Genomic DNA, 23,411 nt, shown 5'->3' with positions numbered 1-23,411 from the left:
CCGTGCCGAGGCAGAGCAGCCCCCGGCCCCCACAGCGAGCGCATGCAGCACCCGAGGGTGCTGCCTCACCCAGCCCAAGCCGGATAACCTGGTTCCTGCCACGCTTCCCTGCAGGGGGGCCCGGGGTGGCATTCCCCAAGCGGGAGAGCAGGCGTGGGGACAATGGCGCGGTGTCCCCCCGGCCCTGCGGCCAGCCCTGCCGCCGGCTGCCTGGGGAGGGTGGCGGGGCCAGGGGATGGCAGCAATTTGTCGGGTTCGTCTGAATAACCGGCCACCAAGGAAGATCAGCCGCCCACCGCCCCGGCCAAGTATTGTTTTTGGAACTCACTGCTGCTTTTTTCGGCTCCTGTCTTACTTTTCTTTGACCTTCTTCCCTGATTTAAGACACATGCCCAGCCCTTGCCCAGCTGCACTGAATTAGCGGCTGCTGCTGGGGAGGGAAGAAGGAACCAGACCCTGTGGTGGCCCCGGGAGCAGCCGGTGGGGACAGGTTCCCCAGGCAGAGTCGGGTTCTCCAGGCAAAGAGGGGTTCCTCTAGCAGGATGAGTCCCCTGGGCAGGGACGGGTCCCCCGGGTTAGGATGGGTTTGCCTGCAGATTTGGGTCCATGTGGGCACAATGGGCTCCCCAGTGAGGGGACAGTCCCCTGTCCCTCGTTGGACATGGCAGGGACACCTGTGGGGCCACAGCTCTGGGTACAGAGAGGGGCAGGTCCAGAAGTGGCAGGGTGTGTCCCATGAGGAAGGATCTGTGCGTGCAGGGATTTTTGGGGGGTTAGTGGGGCTGTGCTGGGGGTTGGGGCTAGCAGTTACTGGTGTCTGTGCTGGGTTCAGGGATAGTGGGGTCTGCACTGGGATGTCTGTGCCAAGTCACAGCAGGGTCTGTGTAGGGGTCACTGGTTCAGGGGACACCCAGGGACCCACGCTTGCTGTGGTCAGGGTTTGTGCTGGGGTTTAGGGTTAATGGGATCTGTGCTGGACTTGGGAGCAAGTGGGAGTTAGCAGGGTCTGTTTGGGGCCGATCCTTGCCAGGAGCCTGTTTCAGGGGACGTTGTTCCCTCCAGGCAGGGTCACTCTGGGACACAGCTGCTTCAGCCAGGGAATGGCATCGCTGCTCTGGGATGAGTGGGGCTAGATCTGGAGTGCTCACCCCATCCCACAGCCACAGCTCTGTCCTTTCCCAGCTCCTGCCCATGGCCACCTCCTCACCTCAGAGCAGCACTTGTCCTTGGCACCCTCCCTAGGCATGGCCCTGTGGCATGATAGTGGCAGTTGTCACCAGCCACCCCCCTCTCAGCCCTGGCAGGAATCCAGCTGAGCTCCTTCCTTCTCCTCCTCCCCACAGTCGTGAGGGACCCCAAGGGCCAAATCCTGCCCTTGAGGACCAGCTTGGTGCTGCCCTGGCTACACACAGGGATGTTCAGCCCTCTGCCTGCTGCTTTCCAAGCTGTGCTGCTCCTCACCGGGAAGGCTCCCAACACCTTTCCATCCCATGGTGGGGTTGTGGGCCTCCAGCCAGGAAGCACTGATTTTCCAAATTGGAAAAAAAAAGGGATGCGGGAAGGAGGGGCCAGGGATGGGGATGCATTTTCCTTGTTTTCTTTTTGGGGCTGGACTCATCCAGCAGCGCTCACCAAATGGAAAAAGGCAGTCAGAGCACGTCTTGTGTGCCGGGCCAGGCGCCAGCCGCCGGGCTGGCTGCAACTGGGGCAAACTGGGGGAGTTTCTCACTGGTCCAGAGGGAGTGGAGAGGTCCAAGGCACCCACAGCTCGAGTGGGAGCACCCGGCATGCTGCAGGCATGGGGGACCCGGCACTGGGGTGTTGTGGTCTGGCAGCACCTGACACCCGCACAGAGGATCCGGTGGGCACAGTGTCAGCTGGGATTTCAGGTGGGATTTCTGCATCTGCTGGGAGCAGACCCTGCCGAGCAGATCCTGAAAAGGGGAGAGGGTCTGGGTGCTGCTGAGGTGGCCAACCTTGAGCCTGTCCCCTTGTGGCACTGGCTCCTGTATTGCCCAGCCACTCCCTGCAGGTTGTTGGCCAGGGAAAATTGCAGTCAGTGGGATTTATGGAGGTCTGCTGGAATGGGGATAACTTCGCTGGTGGTGAGAGGATCCCCAGCCCTGGTGGGCATGTGCCTCTGCCACAGCTTTTTCTTCTGGTTGCACTGGAATGCAGCCCAGTGGGAATGAGCCTGGCAGGTCCCCAGGGCTCCACAGCCACCTCGGGAGGGAGCTTGGAGGGACTTGGCCAGGAGTGACCCCCTGTCCCTCTGCTCCCACAGGATGAGTTCCACCCCTTCATCGAGGCGCTGCTCCCCCACGTCAGGGCCTTTGCCTACACCTGGTTCAACCTGCAGGCCCGCAAGCGCAAGTACTTCAAGAAGCATGAGAAGAGGATGACAAAGGATGAGGAGAGGGCGGTGAAGGACGAGCTGCTGAGCGAGAAGCCGGAGGTGAAGCAGAAATGGGCCTCGCGCCTCCTGGCCAAGCTGCGCAAGGACATCCGGCCCGAGTGCCGCGAGGACTTCGTGCTCTCCATCACGGGCAAGAAGCCCTCATGCTGCGTGCTCTCCAACCCCGACCAGAAGGGCAAGATGCGCCGCATCGACTGCCTGCGGCAGGCGGACAAGGTGTGGCGGCTGGACCTGGTCATGGTCATCCTCTTCAAAGGGATCCCACTGGAGAGCACCGACGGCGAGCGCCTGGTCAAGTCGGGCCAGTGCACCAACCCCATCCTCTGCGTCCAGCCCCACCACATCAGCGTCTCTGTCAAGGAGCTCGACCTCTACCTGGCGTACTTCGTCCGTGAGAGAGGTGGGTGCTCGTCTGCAGAGCCTGGCTGTGCCCTGCCACAGCCAGCTCCGGGGTGTTCGCTTTAGCTTTCCCTCCCCATCTGTCCCATCCCCGTCTCCAGTTTGGGACTGCTCCCGAACACCTTTCCCATTGCAGACCTTGCAGTGCTTCCCTCTCCAAACTGCTTCTTGGGTGTGTGACCCCTACCCTAGCCCCTCTCCCCCAGCCAGGACTGATCCCAGCTGCCCTGAAGCAGGAACACACAAAGGTCCCTGATGCTGCTGTTGCTGGGCATTCCCAGCATGGAGTTTTGGGTTTTAAACCCAGAGCTAACTTCACATCCTGTGCCTAGCCTAGAGGAGTGGATGGGCAGCCTGGGCAGGGAAGGAGCAGCCTGTTCCTGGTGCATCCCCAAGGGCTGGAGCTGGAAAAATTCCAGCAATGCCCATTTGCCATGGACGACGGTGCCAACTCCTCAATGCCAGAGCAGGGACGGGGCAGCGAGGCTGGCTGGGGAGGCCACAGCAATAACGAGCAATAACGGTGGTGGGGGCAGCTCTTGCTGTGGATACTGGTCCCAGTCCTTCACCTGCCTGGGGTTGCCATAGACTTGCTGGGAGAACTGGCTGCTTTCATTGCAGCAAGGAGGGTCAAACCATCAGTCAAAAGGGGGAAACTGAGTCACAGCATGCAGCGCAGGCAGCAGCTCTCAGTTTGGGTCCCTGAGGCGTTGTCCTCTCCACCAGCTCACATCAGCTCCTCGCATGCTGGGAAAGGGAAGCTCAGAAGTAGGGATTTTACCTGGGCGGGTTTGTTGTCCCTGGCTAGTGACGTGCTAGCACAAACACCCTGCCAGCAGCTGGGGTCCGCCACTCACCCTGCCATCCGCCAGCACCCCCAGGTGTGTGAGGAGCCAGGGGAGCTGCTGTGTGATCCCAGCTGAGGGCTGGGCTGTTGCACAGAGCTGGCTCACAGACAGGAGGGTCTGTGACTTGCAGCCCTAGGGGCGATCAAGGGTCTAGTGGCCACCTCTGGCCAGACCAGCCTACCCAGGTGTGTGGGGGTGGCAGGATATAGGTCCCCTCCTGGCAGCACCTCCTGCCCATGCCCACAGCATGAGGTGATGTTCCCAGGCCCCGTGAGCCCACCCTTGTCAGCACCATGGCAGGGGGAAGGTGGGGCTGTGGCTCTTTGCCTGGTGCTGCCCAGAGCCCAGGGACAGACAGTGACACCACAGAGGCCACTGTGGTGCCGGCAGTGCCAGCAAATCAGGTGCCAGTGTTGTGAATCATGGTGGGCACACACTCTGCCCAGCCATCCATGGGATATGCTGGGTGTCAGTGGGGAAACTGAGGCAGGGCAGGCATGTGACCTCCCCCACTACCCAGGGAAGGGGTTTGGCAGGACTACCAGGCCCTCATGGCTTTGGGGAAAAATGGGGCACAGCTTCCAGCAGGGAATAGCCAGGGCCAGTCCCTGCCCCAGGGCCCAGATGGGACCCTGGGCTGGCGTGGGGCACATCTGTGGTTGCACACGCGTGTGCACACCGGCCCAGCCATGCCCACAGGTGTGTGAGCACGTGTGCTGCCAGCACCCGTGCCCACGCACGTGACTCGCCCGCTCCGTGGCACCAAGGGACCCAGCGGAGCACTGGGAAGGGGGGGGGTGCTCTGCTGGGAACGGGGGCCCAGGGTGCAGGCTGGGGGCTGGGGTGTCCTGTGCACCCCAACAGGGACTGGGATGTGTGCTGGGCTGAGACATGGCCACGCTGGGCTGAGCTGGGCTGCTGCATGCTGTAACTGGGGGCACCCTGTACTCACTGGGATGGGGTTGCTGCATACTGTGCTGGACTGGGGGCACCCTGTGCTGGCTCACCTGGAGGTGCAGTGTCACACTGGGCTGGAGTACCCTGGACTGGGCTGAACTGGGAGCACCCTGATGCTGGACTGGGAGCCCTACAGTGGCCAAGCTGAAGGCAGGGACCAGAACCCCCACAGCCTCTGCAACGGGGTCCCCATTGCCACCTGGTGTGCCTCCCTGGCCATGCCGTGTCCAGCTGCTGTTCCTGGGAGGTGCCTGCCCCTCTCCCACCCCCCGGCCCTCCACCGGCGACCTTGACCCCAGTGTCTGGGTCCCCAGCAGCCGCAGTCACCTGACTGTCTAATTGGGAACACAGCGGCTGTAAATACTCCCTGATAAGGCCTGGCAGCCTCTCACTTTCACTGTTAAGGTCGCTCTGGCCCTGGTTAAGGGGGACCAGTATGGGCAGGAGCAATAGCGTGGGACCCCTGGGGTGCTGCAGGGTGCTGGGTGCTCGGCATGGCCTGGTCCCAGCCCACAGTGGGCATGTTCTGTCAGGCTGTGGCTGATGAGAGGGGTCTTTGGCCTCCCACCTTGGTGGGGAAACTGAGGCAGGGAAGAAGCCACCACATCGATGGGACCCTGCATGGCATGGCCAGCATAGTGAGAGCACTCGAGGGGTACTGGGGATCACTATACCACAGCCTGCTGGGCTCAGGGAGCTTCTCCCTGCCCGACATGCTGCCCTCCTGCTCCCTCCTACCTGCTCCTGCCCGGCACACTGCCCGTTCTTACCTGCCCCCTCCTGACTTATTCTGCCTCCTCCCTCCTTCCTGCTCCCTCTGCCTGCCCGCTCCTGCCCTCTCCTGCCTCCTCTCACCTGCCTGCCCGCTCCCCCGCGCCGCCCGCAGCATCCCCAGCCTCAAAGGCAGGGGGCTGGCAGGGTCTGTCCCGCGCAGGGCCCCCCCGGCCGGGAGCTCCGGGCTCCCCGCAGCCCCCGCAGCACCGTTATCAGCCCGAGCACGTGCGCCCGCGCTCCCCCGCCCCCGCCGCCCGGTTTTGCCGGTGTCAGCACAATTTCCCAGCCGCTGCTCTGGCAACGCCGGGGAGGGGGGGATGGAGGAGCCCCCGGCCCTGCGCTCCCCACCCGCGGTCTGGGGCAGCCTTGGCAGGGGCTGAGTGCCCGAACGGCCCCCCCGGGCCCATGTCAAAGGTGAGCTCTGCCCCTCGGCTCTTCCCCCTGTCCTCGGCTTTCAGTGCCCCGGGGTGGGCAAACTGAGGCAGGACCCGTGCCAGGCTGCGGGGAGGTCCCGTCCCAGCCCTGCTGGACCCGGGAGGGGCCATGGGGTGCAGGGAGTGCCGAGCGCCTGGGTCCTCCCAGAGCAGCACCGGCCCTGCTCCCATCCTGCACCCTGCGACCAGCACCCCCGGCACCTTTGGGGCAGGATGGGATCAGGATGGGTGCGGGATGGGAGCAGGGTTTGATGAAGGATGAGGGCAGGATGGGAGCAGGGCTGGATGCAGGATGGGAGCAGGGCTGGATGCAGGATGGGTGCGGGATGAGTGCGGGGCTGGGTGAGGGCTGGGCTGTGCACACCGCAGTGGGGGAGGGGACAGCGCTGCAGCCCAGAGCTGGGTGTGCGGCGGGGGGGCGGGGGGGCTGGGGGGAGCTCGGAGGTCGCTGGTGAAAGTCAAAAGCATTGCAGTAAAATGGTAATCAATCTCCCCAGCCGATGGTGCCAGGACCTTCGGAGCATTACGGAGAGATTCCTCCCAGCAGCTCCTGTCGGCAGCAGTCAGTCTGGGGGGGGAGGGGGACAGTGCCCCCTCCCTGCACCTCCCACCAGTGCTCCCCACCTCCATGGGCTCCTTTGCTGCGCCCTCACCATGGTTCTTCCATCCCTGCAGTCCCATCTATTCATCCTCGTATCCCCATGCCGGTAGCCCCCATCCTTTGACCCCACCCCCCTCCCACCCAGGCTCCCAGGGCCGGGGAGAGGCAGAACAGGGGCGGTGCTGGCCCCTCGCACCCTCAGAGGTTCTCTGCACCCCCCTCCCCAGCCGTCATGCTTAGAGGGCAGGGGGTCCAGGCTCTGCCCTGCAGTGAGCTTTTCCCGGCAGTGCCCCTCGGCTGAGCCCCCGGGCCGAGCGGCGTGGGAGCAGATGGGTACCCAGGGCAAGCAGGCAGTGGGCCCTAGGGTGGCATCGAGCTCCTGGCAGCCCTGGCCATGCCGCCGCCAGAGGACAGCACCTGGGGGGAGGAAGGGACCCCCGCGCTGTGCCAGCATCTGCGTCTCCCACCGCCTGGCAGCCCCTTATCTCCCCCCACCAGGCTCACCGCTGGGTGCGGCGCGAGGCAGATGGCACCAATCTGCCGGGGAGCCCGTGCCAGGGCTCTCGTCCCAGGCGCGCTGCGGCCGTGCCAGGCCGGCCGTGCCAAGCGTCTGCTCAGCCCCTCCAGATGGAGGGGCAGGCGTTTCCCCGGGCACCGCCGCTCCGCCAGCCCCCGCGCAAATATTTATCGCCAGGGTCATGAGAAGATTGATGGGGTTCACAATATTTAGGATCTGTCATTCGCAGAGCTGGGCACCGGCGGGCAGGCAGGCTGGAGAACCCGCCAGCACACAGATGAACACAAGCAAACCCTCCCCCTGTTCCCGGTATCTCTACTCCCAGCCAAACAGCCAGGGAGGCCGGGGTTGAGGGGAAGGGGGTAGGCAGAGCCCAGCAAGTCCAAGAGGAGACCCCCCAGGAAAAGGGCACAAGGGTACGAGACGGCAGAGGATCCGCAGGGGCTGGGTTCCTGCCCCACGGCTGCCTGCTGCAGAATCTGGATGGGAGGGGGCTCCGCAGGGTGCCACCCCCCCGCCACCCTTGTCTTCTGCAGCCTCACTGCCCGGGGTGCCGCTGCTCCTGAGCCCGGCCCCGCTGCGAGCCTGGCGCTGGCACGGCCGGGGCGGTTTCCATGTGCTCGAGCTCTCCGGATCGATGTGCCGGCGACCTTGGGGAGGTCAGGGCTTCCCCGGCTCTCCCGCAGTGCGCCGAGCCGGCGGCGTGCCGGAGCCGGACGGCTTCCCCGCAGTGCCCGCTGCCAGCCCCGGCCTCGCGTCACCGCTGAAGCGAGCGGGGCCGTGCTCAGCCCGGCGGCCCCGGCAGCGTGAGCCGTGCCTGCCGGGGACCTGGCACGGGGTGCCACGTCCTGTGCCGCCGGAGGGGACAAGGGGCCAGAGCGGTTCCGCGCACCGTTAGGCACCCTATGAATAAAAGATGAGCGAGCTCCTCTCACGAGCACCTGCCGTCCCCCGCCCTCGCCACCCGCCGTCCCCCCGCGCTGGCAAGCGCCGTGCCCTCCCCGGGGCCGCAGTTGCCATCCTGGCCGGGTGCCCGGCTTCGTGCTGCGCTGGCAAGGGACAGCTGGGGCGGCAGATGCCCACGGTGCTCCCTCCCACCCGTGGCCGCGGGAGGGGGGAACAGACGCCGGCAAGCCCCCGGTGTGCCTCTACACCCCCGATCCGGGTTGGCACTGCCAGCTGGGGCATGGGGATGGTCCCCTGTCACACTGGCCCTTGCTCTGGGGTCTTGGCCAGTCCTGGGGAAGGGCTTGAAAACTGCTGCCTCAGCCCTGCCGTGGTGGTGGTGCAGGGTCAGGTTTTGGGGGAGCATCGTAGGGGCCATGTTGGGGGCACATCGTACTTGGGGGGCAGGCTGGCTGTGCTGTGGGGCTCTGCCACGGGGCTGGAATTGCTGGGACAGCAAGATAGTGGCAGCCTATTTCCCTGTCCCTGTCCCTTTTCCTTTCCCTTTCTCTCCACCGTAATTTCTTCCTTCCTTTCTCCCTCCCTCCCTTCCTTTCTCTCCTTTCCCTCTCCCATCCGTCTGTCCTCTCTTCCACCCCCTCCCTGCAGCTGCGCCCCCAGGTACCCCCAGCCCAGGGCGCAGGGGCTGGATGCCAGCACCCCGCAGGAGACAGTCGGGGGGGGGGGGGGGCGGGTGGCTCAGCCTTCCCTTTTGTCTGTCCCGATCTCCCCATCCCTTTCCCCGCTGCCATCTGTCCCCGCTCGCCTCCGCGGACGCCGGCAGCCCTGGATGGAGCCCAGGCCTGGCAGAGCTGAGCGAGGGGGCGGCCGCGCCGCCCTCCTGGGGGGGTTCCCCCCGGCCGCTGCCATCTCCCCGTGCCGGCCGGGGTCGGCCGAGGACAAACCCGCTCGCTCCCAGCGCCGCTCGCTCGCAGCCGCCGGCCAACGTGCTCGCGCCTCCCCGGCTCCCGCCCGGGCCAGCTGGCCGCGGCCGGCGTACGTGGCAGCGGGGCGCGTCCGTCCCCCCCGCCACCGCCCCGCCACCTCGGGGGATGCCTCCGGCCAGGACCTCCCCGGGGCTACGCTCGGCAGGCGGCGGAGAAGCTGCCGCCCCCGCAGCGCTGGTGGCCAAGGCCCAGCAGAGCCGCCTCACCCCGCGGCCCCGCAGCGCTCCGGGCATGGCGGGGGGCGCGGCGGGCGGGGCGCTGCAAGGAGCGGGAGGGGGGTCCCGCGCCCCGGCGCGCCGGCCGGCCCGGCTCAGCCAGGATTTACCCGGCACACGCGGCGGTTCAGGGTATTATATAAAGGAGGTTACACAAGCAGGACTGTTCCGGGTTTATGTAAGGGCCACCCCAGCCTGGCGGCAGAGGGATGGACAGGGACGGGCAGCGGAACAGGCGGTGCCGCTCGGACCTGGGTTCACTGTGAGACTGGGATGAGGAGTTCTGGGGGTCTGACTGGGCAGGGCCCCCAAATCACACCCTCCCGCAGCCTCGCTCGCCCCAGCCCTTGCAGTGGGATCTGCCCCACGGCACATTGGCTCCCTCCGGTCTCCAGGGGTCTTTACCCTGACCAGGCTGTTCACTCCGGGCCCTACTGGTCCACCCTGTCACCGCGGGCAGCCGGAGGAGTGCAGTGACACCTGAGGAGGTGCTGGGGCTGTGTGACCACGGAACATGAGGCAGTGGGGCAGTTCCCCACCCCGCCCCCCCCGAGGGAAACTGAGGCACGGGGCAGAAGCCTGCAGGCAGCAGTGCTGAACTCTCTCCCATCCCCTGCCCTCGGCTGGCAGAGCTGGGGAAAAGGGGGAAGGCTGCTGCCCTCGATGTGGGGCTGGGACTGCTCACACCGGCGCCAGCAGCTCCCCCAGCCCCCGGCATCCTCCAGCCTCTGCGCCTGCGCCCGCGCCGCTGCCGGTAACACCGTGCCCTGTTACCGTCAGCGCTCGGGCACCGAGCCAGGGCTCTCCCGCAGCTGCGCCAGCCCCGGGGGGTACCCGGCCTGCAGTGACACCCCCCCAGGGCCGGCCCTGCTGCCCGGGGGTCGTTCCCACGCGCTGAGACCGCGGGCGGGTGTCGCTTGGGGCCCGGGGGCACCGTGCCAGCCAGCGGGGCCGGGGTGCGGGATCCGTAATTCAATGGGTGGCACTGGGCCAGGCTGCCAGCGCGGCCCGGAGCCCAGGCAGCCCGCGCCCCCCCGGGCACACACTTGGCTATTTTTAAAGAGATTGGATCGACCTGTTTGGGCACTGAGCACTCTGCTCTACGTCGCCGGAGACGACTCCGGCACTGAACCCCCTCCCCGCTGAGCTCCCCACAGTTTGGCAGCAGGACCACCCCCACGTCCATCCCCGATCCCGGCCTCCCGGGGCGTGGAGGGCGCAAGATCAACGAAGCAGCGGGGGCATGGGGGAGCTTTACAGGCTTCTTTCTCCTCTCTGGTGCAGTCGAGCCACTTGTTGGGTCCTGGGTTTGGAGTCTCCCCCAGACACCCTTTGTGGGGAGCGCGGCCCGTGAGCCCGGGGCTCCCTTCGCCATTTTAACACGCCAGCCGGCGCAGGCGGCCGTCACATGGCGGTGAGAGCAGCGCTTGGCCCGGCCGCCCCGCGCCGAGGAGGCAGCCAGAAATCTGCTGGCGAGCTGGCCCGCCCAGCCACGGGGAGCGCCGGGGGTGCCGAGCCCCGGCCCCGGCCTCGCACCCACCGCCTCCATCAACCCGGACACGAGGGGGCAGCGAGGGGCCGGCCCTGCTGCCAAAGCTCCGAGCTCGGGAAAGTCCCGGCCGCTGCTCGGGCTGCTGCGGGAGGGAGCCGAGTGCTCGGTTTGGGGGCAGGTCCCCAGGGTCCCTCAGCAGCAGGGGGCGGTGAGGGGGCACTGGCGGTGCCAGGTCAGGATGGTGGGGGGGACTACAGGGACATGGGGCCCACCTGGGGCACCCAGGGCCAGTGATGGCCCTCCCGAGTGCCCTGGGGAAACAGGGACCAGGCCAGGGTGGTTTGGTGTGAGCAAAGGTCCATGTGGGGCACCTCAGGACGAGTGGTGGGGGTCCCTGGGCTGAGCCAAAGGCTGCGTGGGCACCTCAGAGGCACCAGGCGAGGGCACGGCCTGGGGAGCTACCCAGAGGCCAAGCACCCCAGGACCGGGCAATGGGGCCATCTGGGAGGCATTGGGGTCCCAGGGAGCCCTGAGGCCACGGTGGGGGGCTGTGGGGAGCCGGGCCAGCCTCAGGCTGTGACCGCCAGCCTCCGTCCCGCGCCTTGGCCCCGCTCCACGCTAACCACTTCCAGAGCCGCGGCCAGATTTGTTGTTTTTAGAGACGAGGAGGGGCCGTGTCTGGCCACGCGGTGCCCGTGGATGCGTGGCCCAGCCACTCCCCCATCCCAACTGGATTGTGCCCCCACCACCCACGCCCCAATACTTGGGCACGCAGCCGCTTCAAAATGGGGAAAAAGGGCAAGAAAAAGAGAAATTGAGAGAAGGGAAGGAAAAAACCCCACGCCCATCTCCAGGGGGAGTTTCTGCTCCCTAAAATGGCTGCCTGGAGGGAGCCTGGGGTGTGGGTACGGGGGGGCTGGTGGTGGCGAGCAGCATCAGGGCAGGATGCCATGGCGCTGCCAGCGTGGTGCCAGGCTGGCACGGGATGGGTGGAGGGGAGGGTGGCAGCTGGGCAGGGAGACAAAATGGCTGATTTGGCATCGGCCTTGGGCAGTTCCAGGGGCTGTGGGCACACGGGGGTGTCGGGCTGGGAGGTGGCACAGTCCCACTGGCCCCATGGATAACCTGCCTGGTGTGCAGCACACAGGGGTGTCAGGGTGGAGGGTGGCATGGGGCCCACAAGGATAACTTGCCCAGCCAGTCTGGGAGCCACATGTGAGTGCAAGGGACTTGAGGGGAGAAAAAGGAGGAGAAAAGCAGGGAGAAAGGGAAAAATCCCAAGGCGGGCACATGGGCTGGCAGTAGCAGCTGCGTGGTTTTGTTGGTGTTTTTGGATTGTCTCAGCCCTTTCCTGACATCTGCCAAGGCTGCCAGAGAGAAATGCCGGAGGCCAAGGGGTGGGAGGAGGAGGAGAATGGAGAAACAGGGGGAAGAAGGAGTATGGGGGAGAAATACACGGCAAAAGTTATGGAGGGGCTTTGGGAGCAGCCAGGTGAGGAAGGATGCTCCTGACTACAGGGTCTCAGCTGTGCCAGGCCATGCCAAGGCTGCTGAGCTCAGTGTCTGAGCCAAGATATTTTTAGCCAAGATGGAGCAGGGCTGGACAGGGCTCCAGGGGTCAGAGCAGGTGCTGTCCCAAGCCCTGCTGCCCTGCAGGAGCTGGGCAGAGGCAGAACAAGGTGCCACAGGTTGTGCCATACTGTGGTGACACTGCCTGGTGGGGCAGCACTGGGTCATGGCTGTGGCTGCAGAGAGGAGAGGAGACAGGAGGCAGGAGTAGGGCCACGGGACCATCACCCAGCCCTGCCCTGGGGTTCCTGCGGGAAGCACTGCCCACACCCTGCATGTGGGGCTGTCCCTGCTCCTGTCGCTGGCAGGGAGGGCAAGGGGGGCTGGTTGGTGACTGTTCCTCAGTGGCTGGGGACATGCCAGCTTGGTGGTGGCCCTGCTGTGTGGTGAGAGCTCCTGGGCAGCCTATGCTTCAGTTTCTCCAGCAGGGACAGGAGGGCAGTCAGCTGGTGGCAACCGGCGTGGAGGCTGCCACTGGCACGGGGGGCTCACCCTGGGCTTTGCCTCTTGCAGATGCAGAGCAGAGCAGCAGCCCCCGGACCGGCATTGGCTCGGACCAGGAGGACAGCAAACCCATCACGCTGGGTGAGTGCAGAGGCCAGGGCTTGGGCACAGGACAAAGGACACCCCAGACTGTCCCCAGGGTCCCTGCCATGGCAGGGGAGGGGCGTCTATGACATATGGTCAAGCTGCTAGCCACTGCCAGCCACTGCCTGGCCCCTGCAATGACCTGGGCATAGCCTTAGCCTTGTCCTACACCTAGCAGAGTCCCATGGAGGCCACAGCCCTTGGGGACAGCAGCTGCCATGGAGCTCCCATGGTGGGGGTGAAGCCTCAAGCCCTTCCAGCACTCTCAACCACAGGGAAACTGAGGCACTGAGCAGGTCCAGGCCATCTTCAGCAGAGAGAACCGATTGGGGTGGTCTCTTGCTGGAGCAGGAAGTGGAGTGGAGAACAAGGAGGAGGACAGATGGGATTTGGGGTGCCCTCAAGCATCGCCACAAGGCAGTCAGGATGGGATGGGATGGGATGGGATGGGATGGGATGGGATGGGATGGGATGGGTCCTATTGCCCCCTCAGCATGCCCTCCTCTCTTCCACACAGATTCGACTGACTTCCAGGAAAGCTTCGTCACCTCGGGGGTGTTCAGTGTCACCGAGCTCATCCAGGTGTCCCGAAGTGAGTGTGACTGTGATGCCACAGCCCAACCCTCAGCTGCCTGGGCACAGCAGTGTCCCAACAGCCCCCCCCACCCCACAGTGGGCTGGGGCTCCCCTCCCCACCGAGCCCCAGTGACCCCCCTCTCTCCCTGCAGCGCCGGTGGTGACGGGCACAGGGCCAAACTTCTCCCTGGGGGAGCTGCAGGGCCACCTGGCCTATGACCTGAACCCCTCCAGCACCGGGATGAGGAGGACACTGCCCAGCACCTCCTCCAGCGGGTAGGTGCCACCGGGGCCGTGCCAGGGTGGTGCTGGGGCCAGCCCAAGCACGGCCATAGGGAAGGCGAGGGGCAGCCAGGTCCTGCCACGGGCTGGCACTGACCCATGACAAGCTGGGAGAGCTAGGGGTGTTCAGCCTGGAGAGAAGAAAACTCCAAGGAGAGCTCAGAGCCTCTTCCAGTGCTTAAAGGGGCTGCAGGAGAGCTGGAGAGGAAGCTTGGACAAGGGATGGAGTGCCAGGACAAGGCAGAATGGCTTCCCCCTGCCAGGGCAGGGCTAGATGGGTTCACTTTTCTGTGAGGTTGGGCTAGATGGGTTCACAGGGCTAGACGGGTTCACAGGGTGCCCAGAGCAGCTGTGGCTGTCCCAGGCCAGATTGGATGGGGCTTGGAGCACCCTGGGATAGTGGAAGGTGTCCCTGCTCATGGCAGGGGTGGAATGGCATCAGCTTTAAGGTCCTTTCCAACCCAAACAACTCCATGATTCTGTGACCCTTCCCTGTCCCCAGGAGCAAACGGCACAAGTCGGGGTCCATGGAGGATGACATTGACACCAGCCCTGGGGGCGAGTACTACACCTCCTCCAACTCCCCCACCAGCAGCAGCCGCAACTGGACAGAAGACATGGAAGGGGGTAGGTGCCACCTCCTTACCTGTGCCCTTCCAGTGCCTTGGGGCCCCCATCCTGCTCCCAGCATTCTGCAAAGCACTGCCAGAACCCCTGTGACCATCTGGGCCTTGTCTGTGCCCCAGTGTCCCTATGGGCCTTAAGGTCAGGACACACTGGCCATGGGGGCTGTGATGCCATCCTCAAGTCCCCCAGAATATTCTTGCTGCTTTTCCATGGCGTCTGTGGGGTTGCTGTCAAGCCCCCCTGATTTAGGCACAAGCTTTCCATAGGTGCCCAGGTGTGTCTGTGGCCCCCCACTTTGGGCAGGGCTCTGTGGGGACTGTGGTGTTGCTACAGGGACTCCTATTTCAACATGGGATCTCTCTGTAGGGCCAACCCAGCCTCCAGCCCTGTGTCTGGTCGGGCAGCCCCACACCAGCCTCTCCCAGCCCCAAGTCGGCTCCCCCAGCCCCACATCACTGTGGACAGCTTTCTGGCTTGGTGGTTTTTTTTCCCTTTCCTGTCTAGACAAGCCCCAATTAGCTGTTCATTAAGAAAGGGGGGGCTGGGCTAATTAAAGCGATGCTGCAGGGCTGGCACAGCAGCTCCCACACCCCGAAGTGCAGGCAAAGAAGCTGCTCCTCTTCCTCCTCCCTTGGCTCTTCTCCTGCCTCCCCCAGCAGCGGGGTGGGCTCCACAGCAGCCCCCTAGCCCTGCCAGAGCCTGGGGGTGCCTGGCTGGAGGGCTGGAGGCACCGATCCTGTTGGAAGAAGGTTTGGGGGATGCAGGTCCAGCCCCCGAACTGTGTCCCGTGTGTGCAGAGACTGTACCCCATCCTGCCCCTGGGGCTGGTGCAGGGGGGTCCTGGGGAAGGTGCAGCCCCCTTCCCAAAATGGCGCATGGAGGCAGGAGGGAGCTGTGCCAGGGCATCTGTCCCCTGCCAGTGTCCTGACCCGGGCAGGGGTGAGGGTGGCTGGCAGGGGGGGCTCAGCCTTGGCGGCAGGGAGGGGGGCTTGGCAATCCTGTACGGGATGTTCTGGGAAATCCTCCTAACGCCCGACTGAGAAAGGGCTAAACCCATTACCAGGCCCGGGCCAAATGGCCAGAGCTAAAGCCATGGCGGCAGGGGATTAACGTGCCTGCCAAACCCCCCCCCACTCAGCCCCATGCCCTGGGGTGGCCTCGGGGACCTGGGCAGCCGCCACTGCCAGGGGTCTCTGGGGTGGTCACCCCGCTGCTGGCATCTCTCTGCCTCCCCAGGAGTCCCTGTAGCCCCCAGCTCCATGTGCCAGGGGAGGTGGGTGCCATGTGGGGGCTGCAGAGTCACAGTGGCATCCATGAAGGCACACACTTCTGCCACCAGGGTGGGACACATACGCACAGAGCTGTATGCACACACCTGCAGGAGCACACACCTGTGCACAGCTATGTGAGCACACACACAGGGATGGAGCTGTGCTGGTACATACACATGCGCACACATTCATGCATACAGGTGTGCCCCAAGAGGTGCCCCCAGAGGTGCCCACCCTACTGCCAGCACACACACACACACATGCTCACAGCATCACCCTCCCCATGCCCACCCTCACCCCGGGGTGCCCCCTGCCCCCAGAATGAGCTCCCCCAACATTGCACTGAGATGGCAGCAGCCAGGGGATTTAGGGTCCCATGGCAGGTCCTGACGTTGCACCCTGCTTTCCCCAGGCATCTCCCCCACTGTTAAGAAGACAGAGATGGACAAGTCCCCCTTCAACAGCCCATCACCCCAGGACTCCTCGCCCCGGCTGAGCAGCTTCACGCAGCACCACCGTCCCGTCATCGCTGTGCACAGTGGTGAGTGTCCTGTCAGGGAAACTGAGGCACAGAGTGAGCGCTGAGGGGTCGGGGAGCTGGGGCAGCCACTAGCTAGTGACACAGGTGCGTGTCCCCTTTTGCTGTCGCCCGCAGGTATCGCCCGAAGCCCGCACCCATCGTCTGCGCTGCATTTCCCCACCACCTCCATCCTTCCCCAGACGGCCTCCACCTACTTCCCGCACACGGCCATCCGGTACCCGCCTCATCTCAACCCGCAGGACCCGCTCAAAGATCTCGTCTCGCTGGCCTGCGACCCGTCCAACCAGCAGCCCGGACCGGTAAGGACGCAGCCTTGTCCGTGGGCACCGGGGGCTGCTGCCAGCCGGGCTGCCCGAGGAGAGTCCCCTGGACCGGCGCCGCCGCTGTCACCTGTGCCGCCGCACGGGGGGGCCGGGGTCTTCCGGTGGCACCGGCGGGGTGTTTGCTGGGGCTGAGCTCCAGCCGTGCCGTGCGTTGTTTCGGGGGCACTGCTGCGCCTGCTCCGTGTTGGCACCTCGTGTCTGCGGCGATGGAGGTGCTGTGCCCCGGCCCAGCACGGGGCACTGCCGGTGTTGGGGTGATGGGGCTGAGCCGTCAGCTGGTGTTGGGGTGTTGGGGGGAGCAAGGTGTCTGCCGGGGTGTGTGACCATCTCCTGGAGTCACCGGCCACCAGTGTGTCCGGGAGGGTGATGGGCTTGACGTGCCCCATCCACCTGCAGAGCCCACGGGTGACTTGTCAGCTCCTTTGGAGCTGTACCTATGTCCCCAGTGTCCCCACAGGAGTGGCAGAGCCACACTGTACTGCTGTGGGCCTTCCCTTGCCACAATGTCCTACACTCCCATGCACCCAGTGCACCCCACAGACATGGGATCCCACACACCCACACAGCCATCACACCACACCCCATGCTCCCATCACCAAACAACCTCTGTAACCAGCACCGTGCACACGCAGCACCCAGTGAGTGCAGCACCCAAACCATCACCCCATACACCCAGAGCCCCCAACACACAACACACCCTGCACCACCAGCACCCCACACACCCTATGAAGGGCACCCTTCAAACCCAAAGCCAGTATCTTGTGTGTTCCTGCTCCCATACTGTCCTGTACCTCCCTTTGTCCTCCCAGATGCAGAGCTCTTGGGGAGCCCCTCTGACCTCTGCCCCCCACTTGCCTGTTTCCCCTCTCCAGCAAGGGCTGATGCCAGGGTGAGGGGCATGGCCACTGTTCCCGTGTGTGGTGGCTCAGTGCTGGGCTGATGGACACCGGATCAGGAGCAGCCCACAGCCAGGCTGGGCACAGTGCACTGGTGCAGGAGCCTTTGGAGGCTCTGGGTGCCCCTACCCCTCCAGGGAGTGCTTCAGAGATCCCCCTGTCACTGTAGAGAGGGGTCCCAGCTGCAGCGTGCGCCACTCTGGGTCATGACCTCCATGGAGCATGGCCTCCACAGCTCCCCAAACCCCTCCTGTCCCGCCGTCATTTCCTGCCTGCTACCAGCGCCGACCATTCAGGGCTGCTCTGAGACCCACCAAACTCATGTCTGCAGTGAGGGACACCCCGTGCCTGTGCCGGGGGCGTCCCTGGGGCTCCCCAGCCGTGCTGGTGTGCGCGTGCATCCTAATGGCTTGTGCTGTTTGTTTTTTGTCTGTGTTGTCCCCAGTTAAATGGAAGTGGTCAAGTGAAAGTGCCCAGCCACTACCTGCCCACGCAGATGCTGGCGCCGCCACCTCCCCCCGGCATGCCCCGCTTGGCCGTCTCTCCTGACACCAAATCCACCACGACAACTTCCGAGGGAGGGACGACCTCGCCGACATCACCCAGTAAGCACCCGCGGCGCCCACCCTGCTCCCCGGCCCGGCTGGCCCCCTCCTCTCACAGCCCCCCAGGGTGTCCCCCTGTCCCAGTGCTGGGGGGATGTTGGCGGAGGTGGCCTCCCCGCAGCCGGGGAGAGGGCGGCAGCTGGCACGCCATGAGTTTGCTGGGTCTCAGGCAGGTCGGAGCAGACAGGGTTTGGGCAGGTGGCCGCTGTGGCCGCTGAGCCAAGGGGCTGTGTGCTGGTCCCAGGGACCAGCTCGAGCCCCTTGTCCCTCTGATGATGAGTGAAGCCATGGCAGGGCTTCCAAAGCAGTGTCTTGCCCAGACCCTCGGTGTGGGCAGTGCTGTGCAGGAGGCCATGGTCTCTCCATGTCTGTTTATCCCACCATGGTGGTGGCTGTGCTGCCGGGAACGGGGAGCAGCTGGCACGCGGGTGGCACTGGGATAGGGACAGTGTGCCTGGTGTGTTGTGTGGGCTGTTGTACCCTTGCTGCCATGGGGGTCCTTGGCGCCGAGGATTCTGGTCCTGTTGGGGGCGTGAGGTGACACCAGAGCAGGGACTGTATGCGGGTCCCCCAGAGCGCTTGGCAGGTGGCACCTGGGGGTTTGTTAGCACGGTGGCTAACAAATTCTTTGGCCTCCCCTCCACCTCAGGGGCCATAAGTGCCTTGGCCAGGAGGGTTTTGGGTGCTGGGCCCAACAGCCAGAGGGGAGTTGGTGTCACCGCAGCCTGGCATGGAGGTGTGTGCTGCAGTGGTGAGACACTGTGCTGTTGCCACACTCTGCGAGGGAGTTGTTCCTGTTCCCATCCTGCTGTGCCCATGGGACATGGTACCCCAAGTGGCTGCCGTGTCCCCACACAGTCAAGCCCTGCCTGATTGAGCCATTGTCCCTGGATAATGGGCCATGGCTGATTGCCAGCAGCTGGCCAGCAGGTGTGGAGATGCCATGGCATGGGGAAGCCAAAGCCTGGACAATCTGGAGGGGACAGCATGGAATGGCCTGGATGATAATGGGGTCACAGCCTTGGGGAGGGACAGAGGAGTGCAAGTTCCTGCAGGCTCAGGGCAGGATGCGTTAGGAGGACAATGGCTGTCCCCAAGGGGTGCAGCTGGTTCCAAATCCCCCATTCCCCTTGGCAGCACTCTGCTTCCAGCAGGGCTGAACCCAGAGGCTCAGCAGGGCTGGAGGTCCCACTACTGGATCCCCAGCTGAGGGATGGAGGTGGCAGCAGGGTGACGTGGCCAAGTGGAACTGGTGACTGCCATTGTTCTCCCCGTGGCAGCTCAGCTCCAGGAGCCACAGCACGGGCACAGCCTGGGGCACCATCTGCGCCTGCACCCCGGGGCACCTCGCCCCTCCAGCCTCAGTCATCGCCCCAAAAGCAGGGGTGGTGCCGTCCGAGCACAGCACCCCTGGGTGCAGCACCCCTGGGCTCCATTCGCCTGCCAGCAGGTCACAGCCAGGGACGTCGCCTGGTCACCAGCACCGGGTGCCAGGGAGCTCCGTACCAGCAGTGCCAGGGAGAGGGCCGGGCCTGGCCCCTGGGGGGACAATGGCAGTGCCACCCACAGCCCCGTTAATGAGCTCTCGTTTGTTCCCCAGCCTACTCTGCACCAGGCACGCCCCCTGCGAACCGTTCCTTCGTGGGATTAGGACCAAGGGATCCTGGGAGTATCTATCAGGCACAGGTGAGAGCGGGGATGCTGCTGGGGGGACCCTCCTGCCCTCACCCCGGGCACCCTCGCCATGGCATCACCATGGGCATTGCCGTGGGCATGGCCAGTGCTGGCATTGCCATTGTGGCTATCGCTGACGTGACATTGCTGATGTGGGCTTCCCCGCCATGGTGCCCCTGCCATGGCATCACTGCCGTGGCATCGCTGCTGAGGGCATTGCCACCATGGCATCACTGCCGTGGGGCTTGCCACCACAGCATCACCGCCGTGGCACTGCTGCCATGTTTATTGCTCCTGTGGGCATTGCTGCTGTGGGCACTACCGTGGGTATCACCACTGTGGCTTCATTGCTGTGGGACATTGCTGCTGTGGATGTAACCTCTGTGGCCATCGCTGCTGTGGCCTTGCCACCATGTCTGAGGCCACGAGGAGTATCACCACAGCAGTGGCATCACTGCTGTGGGCATTGCCACCACTGGCCTGGCCACTGCAGACATTGCTGTTGTGGACGATCCCCACCATGGCATCACTGCCATGGGTGTTGCTACTGTGGCAATGCCACTTTGAGCACCACTGCTGTCTACATCACCATTGTGGGGTTATTTCCATGTGCAGTGCCACCGTGGGCATCACCACCATGGCACTGCAGCTCTGGCACTGCCACTGCCAGCTTTGCTGCTGTGAGCATCACTGCAGCCCATGGGCATTGCTGCCGTGACATCCTCGCTACCAGCACCCGGTGCCAGGGCTTTAGGCACTGCTGGTGGCTTAGGGCCACCACGAGTCCTCCATCATAGAGGGAGGTCACTGCCGTGCTCTGGCTGCGTCCTGCCTGGCACCGCCTGGCACCACCCTGCCTAGGTGCCCAGAACATCCCCAGAGGAGGAGCACCAGGGCCATGGGTCCCTCTCTGTGTGGGCACAAGCACTGCTCTCGCTCGGCTGTGCCCGTGGCCACTCCAGCTGCAGCAGGAGCTTGTGTGTGCCTTTCCAGGGGCTTTCCATTAGTCCTGGATCCCGGAGATGGCACTGGTGCTGCAGGCAGTGCCATGGTGCCAGGACAGGGGTGGCAGCTCCTGGCCTCACTTGTGACATGAGTGGTCTGGCCTCGGCATTCCCTGCAGGGGCAGCTGCAGTCCTGCCTGGCAAGTGACACGCGTGACAGGACAGAGGGATGGGGTGTGGACGGTGCCATGTTGGGGCACCCTGGGGTGCTGCCCTGGGTGGGGGGAGTGCTGTGCTGTGCTGGGGTGTGGGCATCTGGGGGCTGTGACCAGTGACACAGGGTACCTGGGGGTGCTGTGTGCCAGGCTGTGAGATTTGGGAACCATGAGCTGGGACACCTGAGGGTGCTGTGCCGTTCCAGCGGAAAAACACGGGGGACCCGGCTCTGATCACAACTCCCACCCTGCCTCAGTTTCCCCAGTCCTGCACATGGGGTGTGCAGCAGTCCAAGGGCCTTGGGTCCCTAAAGAGGAGACCTGGAGCATCACCAGGAGAACCTGGGAGGAGCAAGGGGCCAGAGTCCCTGTCCAGAGATAGGGGTCAGAGCCCCTCGCAGTCCCAGGACCCCCATGGTCCCTGTGAAAGGATGTCCCTAGTCATGCTCCGGGAGGCTCCCCAGGCTCGAGGATGCTCTGCCTGGGGAAACTGAGGCATGGGGGTAGGAGTTGGTGTCCCAGGAGGGGCAGCTGAGACCTGCCACGCTCTGGTCATGTGTGGTGGGGCCTGGAAGGGTTAAGGGAAGCAGCGGCCCCGAGCTGTCTCGTTTCCAACGGAAACCAGACATGAGGTAATCGGGAATGAACTTGAACTTGGGGCTGGGGGGGAAACAATGGGAGGATGGCAGGGGGCCACCTCGCAGGGTCCCCAGCTGTGCCACCCCCCTACCTGTCCCCTGGCGGCTCTGGGGCGAGCCTCCCTTTGCCGTGAAGGTGCAGAGGGATCGGCCCCAGGGGAACGCGGGTGGCTGCGGTGCTGAGGACGGACAAACTCAGTGCATGAGTGGGGACGCCAGCCCCGTGCGCCGAGCAGGGACAGCGCAGGGAGAGCACAGGGACAGCACAGGGACAGCTGTCTCGGGCTCTGGGGACCGGCGGGAGGATGGGGCAGCTCCAGAGGCAGAGCACTAACGCCGGCCTCTCTCCTCTCTCCCGGCAGTCCTGGTACCTGGGATAACCGCCGCCGTGCCGCCCCTTCGCCTCCCTTCTCCTCTGCTTTAGGCACCCCCAGAGGAACATCCCCGTCCCCGAGCACCAGGCCCAGCCTTGCGGTGACGACGGAGAGCGCGGCCTCACGACGACGACGACGACGACGACGACGACAAGCAAAACCCACACCCGAAGGAAAGAGCAAGGGAAAGGAAGAAGGAAAAGGGTCAAACTGTTTTAAAATGGAAAAAAAAAAAACAAACCCACAAACAAAAAACAAACAAACCAACAACCCATCCCAGGAGGACCTTTCCCCCCACCCCGGCGATGCGCCAGAAAACAAAGAAACAGGAAAAAAAGAAAAAAAAAAAAAAAAGAAAGAAAAAAACACTATTATTTACCCCGTCGGCCGGCGCCGCGCTGAGACCTGACACAAGCGGTGCCAGCAATGCCTCCCGGAGCGGCCGCAGGGCCGCGGCGCCGAGCCCCGCCGGCCGCTCGCCGAATATGCAAACGGCTTTGACTCTCTCGTTCTTGCCTCTATGTGAGTAAAAAAGATCAAAACCTCCCCCGCCGACCCCCCGGGCCTCAGACTGTCGGGGGATCCCCGGGCTGGGGTGGGGGCCCCTCCCGCTGCCGCGGCCCCGCGGAGCGGGCGCGCTCGCGGTCGGGTGGGTGACGCTCGGTGCTGTGCGAGCGCCCCGGGGACGGTGACATCGTGCTGCGGTGACACGGTGACGTCGTGCTGCGGTGACACGGTGACGTCGTGCTGCGGTGACACGGTGACGGTTGTGCGGTGGCACGGCGGATCGAGCGGGTGGCACAGGAGGAGGGGGCTTGTGACCGCAGAGGGTGCATGGGCACGGCCAGAGATGGTCGCGGCGGCGGTGGCGCCTCGGTTCCCGCTCGGACGCGGTGTCGGGACGCTCCCACCACGGCCCCGCACATCACAGCGGCGGTGGCACCCCGATTCCATCGGGGACGCGGCACGGGGACCGTCGCAGCCCGGCGGCCACCGTCGCGCCGAGGCACCGGTCGCCATCTCTCTGGTCACCTTCCTCCCCCGAGTCTGCACCGGCCCGGGCCCCGTGTGTCCCCACCCGTGTCCCTGTGTCCCCGGCGTGTCCTCGCGCCCGGGGGTTCCGCGGGGCTGGGGGAGGGGGGGCGTGCGTCCGTGTGTTTGAGCTATGCATTCCTGTGGACAGGTACCAGGTGGGAGGCAGGGTGCGCTCGTGTTGCACATTTTGTAGGAAATGCACTTTTAAGAGGGAATCATCAAAAAAAAAAAAAAAGAAAGAAAAAGAAGAAGAGAAAAGAAAACAAAATCACAAAAAAAAGGGGAAGAGGAAGAGGAGGAGGAGGAGGTGGAGTCCCCGGCACCGGCTTGCTGGGACGGCTGGTTTGGGGTTTTTGGGTTTGGTGGTTTTGGTTTTTTGGGTTTGGTTTGGTTTTTTTTTTTTTTTTTTTTGGATACAAAAGGATGGAGCAAAGAAGCCCGAGCGACGGCGAGGGCAGAGCCAGCGCCAGCCCACCTCGGAGCCCCTCGAAGTCCCCGGAGTCCTCCGGAGCCCCCGGCCCCGCGTCAAGTGCCTGAACTGCGGCGGGGAGGGGTCCCGGCCTTCCCGGAGGAGCCCCCGGCCGGGACAGCGCGGGAGGAAGCGCTCGGCCGTCCCCGTCCTGTGCGGTGACAGCGTGGCCGGGAAGGGGACGCAGGGACGTGGCAGTGCCTTAGAGCAGAGGGACCCCCGCGACGGCCGAGGCGAGG

General features: G+C 64.7%; 1 protein-coding gene across 5 annotated transcripts in view; it reads left to right on the top strand.

Annotated features, from left to right (window-relative positions):
* NFIC (nuclear factor I C) overlaps nucleotides 1–21,887 on the top strand; it is a 38,508-nt gene extending 16,621 nt beyond the window's left edge. For 2 of the 5 annotated variants that reach the window (XM_084220877.1, XM_084220876.1), the window contains exons 2-11: nucleotides 2,285–2,816; nucleotides 12,628–12,699; nucleotides 13,220–13,294; nucleotides 13,431–13,554; nucleotides 14,063–14,187; nucleotides 15,871–15,999; nucleotides 16,114–16,298; nucleotides 17,664–17,823; nucleotides 19,424–19,509; nucleotides 21,657–21,887. In XM_084220877.1, coding sequence (XP_084077003.1) covers nucleotides 2,285–2,816; nucleotides 12,628–12,699; nucleotides 13,220–13,294; nucleotides 13,431–13,554; nucleotides 14,063–14,187; nucleotides 15,871–15,999; nucleotides 16,114–16,298; nucleotides 17,664–17,823; nucleotides 19,424–19,509; nucleotides 21,657–21,674 — 1,506 coding nt within the window. In that variant the 3' untranslated portion in view covers nucleotides 21,675–21,887. Of the gene's footprint in view, nucleotides 1–1,768; nucleotides 1,890–2,284; nucleotides 2,817–12,627; nucleotides 12,700–13,219; nucleotides 13,295–13,430; nucleotides 13,555–14,062; nucleotides 14,188–15,870; nucleotides 16,000–16,113; nucleotides 16,299–17,663; nucleotides 17,824–19,423; nucleotides 19,510–21,656 lie in introns of those variants that run through there. The other 3 variants (XM_084220875.1, XM_084220878.1, XM_084220879.1) reach the window with 3 other exon arrangements.
* Nucleotides 21,888–23,411: the final 1,524 nt, after the last annotated feature.

Source organism: Fringilla coelebs (assembly GCF_963513975.1).
Source record: "Fringilla coelebs genome assembly, chromosome: 24".
Lineage (NCBI taxonomy): Eukaryota > Metazoa > Chordata > Aves > Passeriformes > Fringillidae > Fringilla > Fringilla coelebs.
This window is presented reverse-complemented; position numbering and strand designations above follow the sequence as displayed.